Genomic DNA, 13,986 nt, shown 5'->3' on the forward strand with positions numbered 1-13,986 from the left:
TTGTTTTTTTGTTTTTGTTCGTCATTGGTGGTTTATGTTTATGTTTTTGTATTATGTATGTTTGATGAAATTTCCATGAGAAATAACAAGTTTTTAGGGTTGTATTTTGAGATATTTGAGTGATATTAGCTAAATTTACATAAGCTAATATTTTGGTTCCGATGCATCAAAACTAATTTTATAGATTCAAAACTAAAATTTAGAGATGGAAAGTTAACCCTTTTAGGGTGATACCATCCCTAAAGTTAACCCTTTAGGGATGGTATCACCCTAAAAGGATTCGGTCACCATAAATTTGATCCTAATGCCTCAAAACGTTATCTCGATTTTATATACTTTTGCTCATACCAATTTATGATCAGTGATTAATGGAGGCTAGTGAATTTGATATATAATCTAATCAATTTATAATCAGTAATTCTCGATTTTAAATTTGGCAGACGCTTTTATCTTGTAACCTTTTTCCTCTTCAATTTAAAAAAAGAAAAAGAAAAAGGCAGACGCTTTGCTGACTCTCCTTGGCAGCCAAAAACCTCTTCTCTGTGCAGCCATGCATACCTCCAATTGCGTTGGTGGCAGTTGATAGGTCTAAGAAGCTTCTTGATTAGTTGTTGATAATTGGATCAGATAAGTGAGATTGTTGGCCGTCCGATACGGCTGAAAGAAGTCCCACATGTCATTTTTATACTTTTTTGCTTTTAAATATTGAACTCTAAAGAAATTAGAGATGCTTAATAAATTGTGGAACATAATCTTTTCCGTTCAAATAAACCGGAAAATGTTCATATATTAGAGGGACATTTTTATCATTTTACTTTTTGAGAAGACAAAAATATTCATTCAATATAACTAACTAAATATTCTCAAACTAATTTGAACTGAAGATAAACCTGATTTATAAATTTTGAGCGAGACATAATAAAACACCAATGAGTCGAGTTGAATTTATAAGTTTGTATCGTTTAATAACTTAACATAATTTTTTGCTAAAAAAAATAAATTTAATAATTGAATCGAACGCAAGTCGAGCTTAACGGACTCGAGTTCATTTACAATTCTATTAATATCCATAAATATACCCATTTATTTATTATTTTAATTTTTGGTATAAAAGCATATCCAGCTCATGGGCTGACTGTCACGTGCCACGAAAGGAAAACCCTCTCAAATAAGAAAAGAAAAAGCGCGTTTTCCCACAGCACCGCCTTTTCCAGGAACCCAACTCACGTCGATAAGATCCAACTCTCACATCTCCGAAAGAAACCCTAAAACCCCACAAAATACAGCCCCTCTCTCCTAAACATCATATCTTCATGGATCTTTCGTCTTCGCCCCCTTCGTAACCCTACAAATCTCCTCCATATCTCACAAGCTTTTGCCCCATCACCCCAACTCTCTCTCTCGCTCTGAAACCCTAATTGCTCCACCTGCTCTTTGCGATAATCTTGAGGTAGTTTGCTCACTCTCTCCTTGCGTTTACCTGTTACTGTGAAGCCTTTAGGGCTTTGGATTTGTGTTTTGATGTTGATCTGTTAAGCAGAGAGGTTTTGTGTGCTATTAAGCTCTGGATTTAAGTTTGAGAGCAGGAATTCAATGTCAAAGTGTCCCTTTTTCTTTATATAGCAAGGATTTGTCTCCAATTTTATCTTTATACATCAATTTTTTTTTTTTTCGCTTGTAATTTAAACGCGAGGTGGTGCTTTGATGTTTACATGCTTGATCTGATATGCTCTCTATCATATAGTAAATACATGTGTATGTATACATACATACATACATTGTACGATACATAGATATACACGTTGATACATACATGTGTTTGTGGTCTTTATTTTATTTTTTTACTGCATCTCCGTGCTATTATAAATACTAGTTTAGATCTTTCAATGGCTTTTTATCCATCTTTTTTTTTTTTTTTTTTTTTTTAAACTATTGCATTATTGTTGGGTGCCGATAAATGATTGGAAAAGACAAGAAGTAAATGATTTCGATCTCATAGTCTTTGTGATTTCCAAAACTTGGAAAAAATTGGGGTCAACTGAGCCAAAGTTGTATTGGACCATCTTTAGGCTATGATTGTGCTTTGGTTTTAGAATTATTTCTAAATTCTGTTTGGGGGTAATAGTTCATGGCGTCACTTGGTTTGTGCAGAATGCCTGCAAGAATTGAATGCTATTAATATGGGATCATGTTTGAGTTCTCATTCGAGTTGGTTGACCTGGAATTAGGGCTGGAATCACTAAGAAGCTGGAATATTGTTTCTTAAAAGGATGAAATATCATTTCCAAACCAGGAGGTGAATGGGATTTGTAAATCAAACAGCCCATAGAGTATAGTTTAGGAACTACTTACCTTCTTAATTGTGAACAGGCTCATTGATCAATCCATCTCTACCATCTAACTTCCTTGCTGTCATTTTTTGTTTGATTGGTAAGTTACATGCCCACCTGGTGGGGCTTGAACCTACGACCTCACCCTCCATCTTGTTACAAAGGAAGTACCATTTGAGCTAAAGCTCATTGGTAACTTCCTCACTGTCATTAACTGCTTTTTGTTTCAGATATCATCTTATTTACATTTTCTGTTTACTTATAAAAAAAATTCATCATATTTACACAAGCGCATACACTTGTAATACTAAGTGGATCATGAAGTTTAAAAATGCATAGTTAATTTTTAAGAGGCACATGAATTAATCAGCTGATCTGGTGCTTTGATGATACCCATTATACCTTAATTGTTCATGCTGTGCAATTGATTTCACCCTGTCCGTATATATAGATATAGATGTACACAAAAACAAACATAGACATTTGAAACTTATCTTCAGTAAGTGCGTGCGTAATTTTTTATGGTAGTCATTATTAATTGATATTCTCAATTTTTTACTTGGGTTGCACCCTTTTCCGATTTAATGAAATTTGATTACTTATCAATGTTTTTTTTCTTCTAGTTAATTGCAGGTTCACATATCCCTCTAGAAGAATATTACTTCTACTGCAGATATTATGGCTACTGCTTTGGATATGTCACTTGATGATCTTATAAAGAACAGAGGTTCCCGTGAGAGAGGTAGAGGACGAGGTAGGGCCCGCCGTGGCCGTGGACCAAGCAGGGCATCTAGTGGTGGAAGAATGCCCAGGGCAGTTCGCAGAGGGCCTCTTGCAGTAAATGCTCGGCCATCATCTTATACCATTGCCAAGGCAAGCTCAAAACTGTGGATGTCTATACATATGCTTGAGAATCTGATAATGCTTAAACAACCCAAATACAAGAGGTTCTCTAATTCAGAATTAGAGATTCAAACACAAGAGGATCTATTATGTTATATTTATTCATGGAGAAGCTCATTATGAATCAGCCACTAAAGTCCTCGTGCTGCAGTTGCATTTGTACCATTATCGCTGGAATTTAAATGTACTTGTGGGTTGTTGTGGTTATGCTTTGGGGGCTTTGCTACAGAGCACATTGATTATGTGTGGAAGCTCTCTGGTGGTGTCAATAAGTTATAATGCTACTTCCTAGCTTTGCATGCAAAGGAACTTCATTAGGTGAATTTTTGAAATGGAGCTCACACCGGTAGCATTAAATACTTAAGAATTTTGGGGTTGAGTTCTCTAGACTCATCTTTGACTCGTATTATATTGTTCCAATCACTTTTAGTGTTTGATGACTGGTTCTTTTGACCGGGAGTTTGTGATGGATCCTCCTGCTATGTGGGGAATTTCTTCAGTGCAAGTCCATATCCTAGTTCATGGTGTTTTTGCAAAGGAGCTTCCTTCGCTTAACTTCAGAACTGGAGCTCTCAGTCTTATCATAGCACCGGTTTACGTGCAGTGGGTCAAATCCTTTACTCCCATCTACAATCCATTAGCTTAATTTACTGATTTCTGATTATTGGGTTGTTTGAGTATGTTAATTATAGCTCCATTCTACTCTGTTAGCAGTTTCTTTACAGTTTATGGGAATTTTGCTGATCTTCTATTGATCTTGAAGAATGGTGAATTGCATATTTTCTGGTCATGAGCTGATGTGTCCTTTTTCCCATCTGGATTCTTTTTCTGTGTGCTTTCATCAGTCTATCCGCAGAGCCAGGAGTTTCCCATGGCAGAATGATTTGTTTGAAGAGAGCCTTAGAGCTGCAGGGATATCAGGGATAGAAATTGGCACAAGGTTATATGTTTCCAATTTGGATTATGGAGTGACTAATGAAGATATAAGGGTACTACTCAAGCCATACGTTTTCATCTTAAGTGCTTTCTTTAGAGGATTTTTCTTGAAGTTCACATGAAACTTGATATGCAACTCAGGAACTTTTCTCGGAGATTGGGGAACTGAAACGTTATGCAGTTCATTATGACAAAAATGGTCGCCCAACTGTACGTATTTATGTTTAGTATTTGTAAAACGTATTGTATTATTTTTAATTTAATAAAACTAGAATTAGTCTTACTTTCTACTAGGATCTCCAAGATAGAATGGCAAAGGATGTTCTCTTTCCATTTGGTTTTCTGTCTATTTTGCAGATTGCATTAGACATCAAACCATAAATTGGACTCGTATTGTCTAATATTGGCAACTCCTTTTACTTATTAAAAATTTTGGCAACTCCTTTGAATCATTCTTCTGTGTGAGGTTGGTGTAGACAATGAAATAATGATTAAAGCAATTAATTTTGATAAGAGTTTCCATGAGAAGCTTATTGTCGTCAACTAATTCTAAATTATATTGCTACTCTCCTAATTGCTCAAATAATTTTCTTTCTGTATGTGCTTCATATTGTGGTGGTTATAGGTTAAGATTAATTTTGTATACTTGGTTATAGGGCTCGGCTGAAGTTGTGTATACCAGAAGAAGTGATGCATTTGCAGCTCTTAAGCGGTATAATAATGTTCTCTTGGATGGAAAGCCCATGAGGATTGAAATTGTAGGTGCGAATCCAGGAATGCCTGTCTCAGCTCGTGTGAATGTCTCTGGAGCAAACGGAACGAGGAAGAGGACAGTTGTTATGACGTAAGTTATTTATTTTGATCCCCCCCCCCTCTCTCTCTCTCTCTCTCTCTCAGAATACTTGAATATAACTTGCAAAGTTTGATGAGTCCCTATTGTGGTTGTAACAAAAGTTAAATGATTGAAATCACATATGATGCTTATCAGTTTTGAATTTGTTGGCATTTTCTTGTTGAAAGATTTCTGGGGTTTATCCAAGGATGTTTTGTTTCAACCACGGTTCTTTAATACCTGGACTTGGGTTATTTGGTCTCACGTTTATATATATATATAAATCTTTCTTTTGGTATTTTTAATTGGGTATAATTATCAAAATATGTTTTCATTCAAGATATAGTGTTTGCCATCTGAAGATCAGTTTGCGTGTCTAAAACTTTGATATTGTGCTGCAATTTATCTTCCACTCATGAATGCTTTGTAGTTTGTATGAGGTGCTATTCTTGTTAAGTCAGCAATGACGGATACATTTTTCCAAGGCTTTATAAATAAAAGCTCTACAAATTTAGGATTTCTCTATTTATTTATTGCTTTCTAACACTGTTGCTAGTTCTCTACTGATGCTTGAAATTATGCAGGCCTGGAGCTGGCCCAAGTGGAGTCTTTGCTGCCGGTCAACGAGGCGCCAGGTAATTCTTTTGCATGCAAATATTATTGTGGTCTTATATACATGTTGGCTGTTAATATAATTGCGTATTTTAAATTATCAAGATCACTTGTGAATAATTTGCTCTTCTTTCATCTTTTTTGATTATCTAGTGGACCTTTTTTTTATTTAAATAAGGTCGCTTTTGTGTACCTTGTTCAAATTGGATGAAGTATCGTAGGCTTTGTTCCTTATTGGCTGAGACTTATTTTATCTCGGAAATTTGTCTGGGAAGAAAATGAGCCTATCTAAGCTTTTTGGTATTGGGATGTTTTAGGCTTGGGTTGCTGGTTGAAGTTGTCTCAATTGTGACTAAACTTGAGTTTGGCTCTAACTTGGCTTGCCCAGTCTAGCTGACCTTATTCATGTTCGAAGAGATATCATAGGCTATGTTGTCTGTGTGTTTGAGAACCTTTTCAACTAAAATTTGTGGAGAAGATGAGCTTAGCTGAACTTTGTGTGACCTCTAAGCTTTGCTTGGTTGAAGTTGGATTAAGCTTGACCCGGGCTTGAGCTTGACTCAAACCAAGCCAGCATTTTTCATATATGCTTGACTGAGTTCTAACTGGCTCTTGAACCTGATTTAATCTTTTCCTATTGTTGAAACTGTTCATACAATTTAGTGTGAGACCTTAGTCAGCAGTTAGGTGGGTCTGCATCCAATAGTCTCCATAGGTGCATGGCAGATGTTCGCTGGAACAGTTTTTAGTTTTTACTATGTGCTTTTGTGGGTATATGTAATCAAAATGCCTGTCAAAAGGAGAATCTTGAAGCTGTTCAACTGGAATTTCCAATGTCATTTTCTAGTTGGACTTTTCTTCCTGATGGTATTGATGAAGACTTTGAGTATTCTAAGATTCTGTTTTTGTGCCATAAGACAGAAGTTCTGTCAAGGGTGACTGCATAATAGGTATAAAGCAAATGTTGTAACTGTGATTGCATCTGGCCTAGATATTTGCAACTAATTTATATGTTGCTGGATCTTCTTGTAGTCGGAGCCGTCGTGGTGATATGATTGGCCGTGGCCGTGCCCGAGGTCGAGGCGGAAGCGGAGGCGGAGGCGGAGGCGGAGGTGGAGGTGGAGGTGGAGGTGGAGGTGGAGGCAGAGGCAGAGGCGGAGGTGGAGGCCGTGGCCGTGGCCAAGGCCGCGGCCGTGAAAAGAACCATCCTGTTGAGATGTCTGTGGACGATCTTAATCTGGACCTGGATAACTATCATGCTGAAGCCAAGCACCCTTGAGTTTCAAGCTGTGGAACTGCTTAGGGAACTGCTCTGGTTCAGGAATTAAACCTTTAGTAGTCAACATTAGCCATGTCAGCTGTACAAATTGGTTATTTCTTTGGTGGCTTGTATCTGTTTTTGTTTAATGCTTAGATTGCAAGCTTGCACCAGCGCTGATGAAGCTGTTGGATGATTCTCTAAACTTAGTTTTCTTTGCAAAATTTTATTTTTATTTTTTATGCTTAAACCTATGTTTTTACTTTTTAGTTGCTTTTGTATCATCTATTTGTTGCAAGCGCAGGAATGTTGGTATTTTATTTGCCGACCGTCCTTAGACCAATTGGCATTGCCTCCCCCCTGCCATAGCTGGAAGGTGAAATCATGAGTTCATTCCCATGTGAGGCAGCATGTGATGTGGTGAGAGAGACGGAGTCGTGTATTTAGAAATGAGAAAATAAATACCAAAAAAAAAAAAGCAGCAGTCCATGTGTTGGATCTGCATATAACAAGGATCTTTGCTTTGATGGGTGTTTTGAATTAGACTACTTCACTTGATGATCTTTCTCCAAGATTAGTTAGTCATTTTGTGGTCGAAATCATCGTCTACCCGTTATAAACACTCAAGACACTCGAACCCATAGAAACTTCTCTTTGGGATCCTGTTCTTTGTAGAACTTTGTCTTCGGAGGTCTTGAACAATTGTCGCCGCCTGCTGTGGTGAACATTGTCGCAAATGACAGCATGGCGTGGTGGGTTTCTTGGTTGGTACGTGGGGCTGCACGTGAGCGAGCCTGGTTATTTCTTTTGGCCGTGAATATACCCTATGTTTTCATGGCATTGGAGCCAGTGTCTCCCATGCCATTGATTATGAACTCCCAATCCCATGCAATCATCTGATGCCAAACTTGTTGATGTTGGATTGTTGAGAGGAAAAAACTACAGTAACTCTTGATAGAACATTTTAAAAAAAAGAAAAAAGACGAACAAAAACAAATATCTGAGCCCAGCTGGTTGAGTACTCGCTAAGGACTTGATTGGCTCAATTCGAGTCAGAGTCTAGTTTAAACATGTGTCTTTAGTCAAGTTGAGCCAAGAAATTCAATATCCAGCTCAGCCCGGCTCAATTATATGCCTAGATGCTGGCCATTTGGGGAGTCGAGTTGGTTGGTTGCTAGTTCAGTAGAACTCCATGAAATGTGGTCCAAATGCTTGCAATGGTAACAGAAATTAACCTCGCCCACAATCTAGACCGTCCCTTTTATTGATCTTAAACCTCATAAGGAGGGGCTAGTTGAAATCAAATTTTGCTTGGACTTCGAGGGGATGATAGCTGGTCCTTTCGGTGAGGTGAATCTCTACCTTGAGGATGAGTCCTAGTTTTCTCGATGAAATGATGCCAGCTGCAACTTTTGTGGAGAGAAGATAGAGAAGCCTATGGATTTGGATCAACAGCCAAGGACCTTGGTCGAGATATTAAAATTTGAAAGTCTCAAATTTTAGAAAATTTGAGGGATCCGAAACCGTTGTGGAGCCAACATAAATAGGAGGGAAAGAAGAGACAAAAAGGAGGGAAAGAGGAGAGACTTCTAGGGGTGTGGTAGCATCTGGGGACCGACTTGGTTCAATTATTTGACAACATTTAGCTCCTCATTTAACTGCTGAATAATCCTTTGATAAATAATTTCCCTACCCAATTGCCCTACACATCACGAAGTTTTGGCTGTGTCAAGACTCAAGATTCATGAACAACTCCCCCTCAGAAAATTTAGTTGAAACAAGAAACTTCCCATGAGTTCCCATTTTCAGCAGAACCAAATAAATCTAAAAATAATGACGAGAATAAAATTGAAATGAAGCTTGATGTTTAAAATTGCTTCTGAAAAAAATAAGATATCAATCCAATATTTATACATCTTTAAACCAATAGATACAATCTAGGCAAGAATAAAAATAAAAAAAAGATTTGAGAACTTTTACAATAGATAAGGGTACCCCTTTTCATTCTCTTTTTTCTTCTTCTTCTATATTGGTATTTCCCCTAATGGCAGGTGAAACCGGGGGTGGGGGGTGGTGGGGGGGACTATGTAATCATGATAATTCTCTATACAAAAGAGATGTGCAATGTGCAAAAAACCCAATAACAAAAAAGGACACCTAACCTCAGACTCCAAAAAGAGAGTAATTGTTGTTATTGTGGAGCATTTGCATCTCCTTTTAGATGTAGTCCTCCAGTCACATCCTTCGTGAAAAGCTTTTTAACCACTTCATTCCAGCTTGTCCTTCCACCAGTGGACTTTGACTTAGTGTTCGAGGCATCTTCTCCCCGACTCTCTGAAGGCTCTGCATCATTGTCCTGAGAGGATACCTCCTCAGAGGTGGTCACTGCATGAGGGATATTCAAACTGACGGCTCTTTCCAATGCATCTTTGTGTTCTTTTTCAAAAGTCTGCATCCTATCGAGTTTTTGTACTTTAGGAGCGGTTGTTACAGTCTCGGAAGTGCTTTCCTTCATTCTCTAAGGGAAGAATGCCATATGGTATTAGCAACTTAGTAACTTATTCAACAGACAGTTGAAACACTAAAAGTCCACTCCGAAAAAAGAAAAAAGAAAAAAGAAACACTAAAAGTCCAATAGTTAGCAGGCCAGTCTTATATAAGAAAACAATAGTATCAATAGTTTATCATCAGGGAGATTCAACATGTCCTGCAGAAGTTGATTACATACAGTTTGACATGCATATATATGGTGGAATGCAGGAAACATGCATCAGAGAATATCTAAGATTAAACTGCATTTACTCCGCAATCAATTAGAAAGTTATTCCACATTTTTAATAATATCTTATATTTGCTGTAACAACCGCTCCTAATTTCTATTGGATGCACAAGACAGACATTTGATTGACAGTTTGATCAACTGATGATATTTGCTGCAATGTTCTTAGTTACTTCCGAGGACAAAGTTAATGCAACACATATGGAGAAACCCATAACCCCAAACCCCAATCTTAAGTACTTCCAATCATAAACAGTTGATCAGCTTGTTTAATCTGTCATATGTACAGAGTACAGTTGAATGAATAATTCAAAAAAAAATAATAATTATAATTTATTGTTGGATATTTTGGTGCCAGACAAGATAAGGACATATGTATTATACATGTTATCTATTCATTGTTACAAAAAATAACTTTTTTGGATTGGTAAGATAATATACGCTGAAACCACAAGTTCACTCCCATCAAGAAGGGAGAGAAGGGAAAACATTGGGTTGGTTTTTTTTTTTTTTTTTTTTTTTTTTTTGGGGGGGGGGGGGGGATGGGAGCTATTTGAGCTAGAGTTCATTGGCATGCCCACAAAAAATTGATAAATTGATACCACACCTAACCACCGATGAGTTTTAGCTCAAAGGGTACTTTTCTCCCTTTATAACAAGGTGGAAGATGAGGTCGCAGGTTGAAGTCCCACAGGGTGCGTGTATAACTTAGCAATAAAAAGAAAAAAAGAAATTTGATACCACACCTGTACCCATGCACTATCAACATTAAATCCCTTCTAATATGAACTTCTGAACAAATTGGCTCCTTGTTTTATGTATTGTCGCTTAATCTATGGATTACACTAGTATTAACAGGAAAATAAGAGGTTACTCTGTATCATTTCATTCCAAAGAGAATATCAGAATGTTTCATTGACCTAGATATCTGGGAAAAAGATGTTTTGACCAACTGTAAAACTGCTTAACAGAGCATATTATCATAGATTTGACTGTTGTTTTTTTTACTGGCACTGATAGAAATTTCATGATCATGGAAAGATATGGAACATGAAATTTAACCACTTGGCGCTAGCATGAAGGATGAAGAAAAAGATAAGCAAAGAGTTATAGAATCTCAATGGCTACTTCCTACTTACTTCCATAGCCTTTTCTGCTTCTCGTTCTATCCAAATAATTCCATGATCGGATGTTGCATTACAAGACAAAACAATATGTTCAAATCTCCCATCAACAGGAATGGCAGTTCTGACTTCTGGAGGAAACCTCCCGCATCTGCAACATACCAAGTGGTTAGGAACTCAGTCCTGGGACAAGAGCAACAGCATTCCAGAAATATACTTCTATAGTCCTCTATGAAGGAAGATTTTACAATAGTTTAATAATATGCTTTCAAAATATGAATTTGGTGCTAATTAACTAAACTCTATACATAAACAGGAAGGTTTTTCTTGACACAAAAGTCAAGGTTTTGAAACTAGTTGGGTAAGCTCAATGTTAGAATTGGATTTACATTGGAACCACAATAAATATAAATAGCTCGGACAGTTTATCTCATTCATCAGACATTAAAATAGCATACATATGGCTAGCATCATGTATAGGGTGCTTTTAAGTGCAGTTTTTGAGGGTTGGGGGTGGGGCGATAGGGATATATAGATTTATATAGCACAAGAATAATACGTATTGATACCCCATTTAAGAAACAAGAAGATTCAAATAGTCAATCCTGCAAACAACCCTCCCCCGTCTCTTGTAGGAGGAAAAACCCCACCTTAAGAAAAAAAGAAAAAATAAGTTGATTTGTTTTTTGATGAATGCAAAAGAAAAAAAGAAAAAACGAAAAAGAAGAAGAAGAAGTTGATTAATGAGACATAATAAACGGATATCTGACAACACAAAAGAAATAAATTATTGAGAATGGTTTCGTTCTGATATGACACATGAGCTGATTATGTGCTACATTTACAATTTTTTTTTTTTTTGATGAATTCTTGATGATGATGGGAGAAGATCAGGTTTTCATTTTCAAATAAGTTTTGGAAGACTTTTGAAATTTTGACATGTGCTATATATAGTGCATGATTATGCACATATTATCACATATTGTGCTTCATATAGTGCATGATGATGCACATTGTTATCACACAAGCTTTACATAAAATTCGGCTATAGTTTGAATTCACCGGTACCTGCAAAATTTTCTCTCTACAATATGATACATTCGTCCAGGTGCATAAAGCCTCCTCGGATCCCTAAGCTTTCTACCTTCTGCTATGAAGGTATCCCTCAAGCACACCAAAAATAATAAGCAGGGCAAGCTGTCGAAAGCATCAAGGCCTGGATTAAGAGATGATCACTCTGCTAAATCTAAAAAGTGGATAATTTGTACAGAAAAGATTTGAGGCCTGTTATGGCCATCAAAATATCGAGAAACGAATACTAACCAGAAGAGTGACCGGAATATATCTTCCAAGGGAGTGGCTGTTCTTGGCAAGAAATCATCCTGGACAACAATAATTGAAGGTGGCACTGTCAGTCCAATTGAATGGATTGATTTAAACTAAATCAAGTTGAAGAGAAACATGCAGCTTCAGGTAAAATAACCAAAAAGAATATCAAAATTCTCGAACCAACCATAACCAGGAATTTTCAAACCAAAACTAGTAGGAATCATTTACCCAAACTTTGCATATGGAAGAAGAGAAACAATTTCTACTAATGATTCTACAAATGACGAAAGCCTTACATTGAAAATAAAAGGCAAATAACTCAATATCACAATCATTGGTCAGATTAAAATTTCACCAACAACATCCAGAACCAACCAGAGCTTCACAATCAACCAAACCAACACAACAGCAAGCAAAATAGCATTCCTCAGTCCCAACACAGCAATATGTAATCCCCGACATCTACACTATCATAAGCTACGAACAACTTCATTCAGTCAATTGATAAAACACCCTATAGGCATCCGCATAGAAAGTCCCATACCTGCAAAACGATCGAATATATCACATCCGCATACTTGACAGCCAGATTGAGCGACATGCACCTGGCGGGCGCAACCGCGTAGCACCGGATCTTCTCCCTGGGAATTCCGCCAAGGCGGTCCCGGTGGTTCACCGCCACCACCGTCATAAGCGCGGCCACTCCCGACCCGAGCGAGTGCCCCGCGAACACCATCTCGTAGCTCGACCCATTATCCACCCAGAGGCGGCACAGCGTCTCCGACTCCTGGTCCAGCAGCCAGATCGCCGAATTCAGCAGCCCGTGGTGCACGTACCCGCCGTCGAACATCCGCATGCCCAAACGGTTGTTCATCAAGAGCTTGTAGTCGCTCTCTTTGGCGAGATTCAGTCCGCGGATGGCCAGCACGATCTGACTGTGGTCGTGGTCGCAGTAGATGAGGTAGGGCGGCGCCTGCCCCTGCGTCTGCTCGTACGTCACGCGCTTGAAGACCCAGTCCGGGTTGAGTCCGTACCCGCCAGGCGGCGAGTACTGCGGGTTCCGGAGATCGCTCTCGTAGACGGCCAGGATTATCCGGCAGACACGTGGGACCGCCTCGAACTCTTCGGGCGTGGCCAAGGGCCACGTGGCGCTGTCGTCGGAGCCTATATAGGTGCACCGCTTCCACGCCCAGCGCATGCACCCCACCACCACGACGCACTCCACTCCGCAGGAGACGGACATTTAGGAGACGGAGAGATTAGAGAAAGCGACCGATCGAGTGCAGGAATTAGTTCGATACGACGTAGTTTAGGCGGGAGGTCATGGTGTGCGTCGTGCTACTGCCTTGCATTACTGTGGTGAGTGTACTAATAACAGATTAGCAGGTGGTGGCTTCTTTGGACATGTTTATCTGTCTGCTCAGATTTTGGTTGCCATGCTGTCTTGGCTTTGTGTCTTTACAACCTTTGACAGCTGTCTGTATATGGACATGGATCATAGCTTAGCTTGGTTGGTTCAAGTTGATGAATTTTGGGTTGTCACGTCAGGTGTGACAAATCCTGATACGTTGTTGAAGGCAATGACATGGGTCAAAAAAGAAGAAGAAACTTCTATGGTAAGGATACGAGAGAGAATAAAAATGGAGAATAAAGGCATGGGCTGATGGGCACATGCCGAATGTGAAAAAAGAAGGGAAGATGATCATGAGCTGCTTTAGATTCCAAGATTTCTAATTTTTCTTTTGCTTGGGGAGAAATTTTGAAAAAGTGAATAATTAACATAAAAAAAAAATAAGATTTACTTTTTTAGCCGAATATAAATGATTTAAGCTCTAAACAAAAACAGTATCTGAAATCTACGTAGGATTTGTCAAGATGAGTGT

The 13,986-nt window shown here is 38.4% G+C and overlaps 2 protein-coding genes across 3 annotated transcripts; one reads left to right on the forward strand and one right to left on the reverse strand.

Annotated features, from left to right (window-relative positions):
- The first annotated feature begins 1,175 nt into the window (after nucleotides 1–1,175).
- LOC132180960 (THO complex subunit 4D) lies at nucleotides 1,176–7,121 on the forward strand. Of its 2 annotated transcripts, XM_059593976.2 has the most exons (7): nucleotides 1,176–1,450; nucleotides 2,954–3,203; nucleotides 4,079–4,222; nucleotides 4,311–4,379; nucleotides 4,826–5,013; nucleotides 5,586–5,636; nucleotides 6,646–7,121. In XM_059593976.2, exons 2-7 carry the CDS (start codon nucleotides 3,009–3,011, stop codon nucleotides 6,890–6,892), a joined length of 894 nt encoding a protein of 297 aa, XP_059449959.2. In that variant the 5' UTR covers nucleotides 1,176–1,450; nucleotides 2,954–3,008; the 3' UTR covers nucleotides 6,893–7,121. The 2 variants fall into 2 exon arrangements, with proteins under 2 accessions (XP_059449959.2, XP_059449960.2); XM_059593977.2 differs by lacking the exons at nucleotides 1,176–1,450; nucleotides 2,954–3,203 and adding an exon at nucleotides 3,210–3,840.
- A 1,821-nt stretch (nucleotides 7,122–8,942) lies between these two features.
- LOC132180301 (alpha/beta-Hydrolases superfamily protein) lies at nucleotides 8,943–13,436 on the reverse strand. The gene is made up of 5 exons (XM_088516432.1): nucleotides 12,648–13,436; nucleotides 12,098–12,156; nucleotides 11,843–11,971; nucleotides 10,790–10,925; nucleotides 8,943–9,389 (listed from the first exon to the last, which is right to left on the reverse strand). The coding sequence occupies exons 1-5, from the start codon at nucleotides 13,344–13,346 to the stop codon at nucleotides 9,063–9,065; spliced, it is 1,350 nt and encodes a 449-aa protein (XP_088372558.1). The 5' UTR covers nucleotides 13,347–13,436; the 3' UTR covers nucleotides 8,943–9,062.
- Nucleotides 13,437–13,986: the final 550 nt, after the last annotated feature.

This window comes from Corylus avellana, chromosome 5, assembly GCF_965113065.1.
Source record: "Corylus avellana chromosome 5, dhCorAvel1.hap1.2, whole genome shotgun sequence".
In the NCBI taxonomy this organism is placed as follows: Eukaryota; Viridiplantae; Streptophyta; class Magnoliopsida; order Fagales; family Betulaceae; genus Corylus; species Corylus avellana.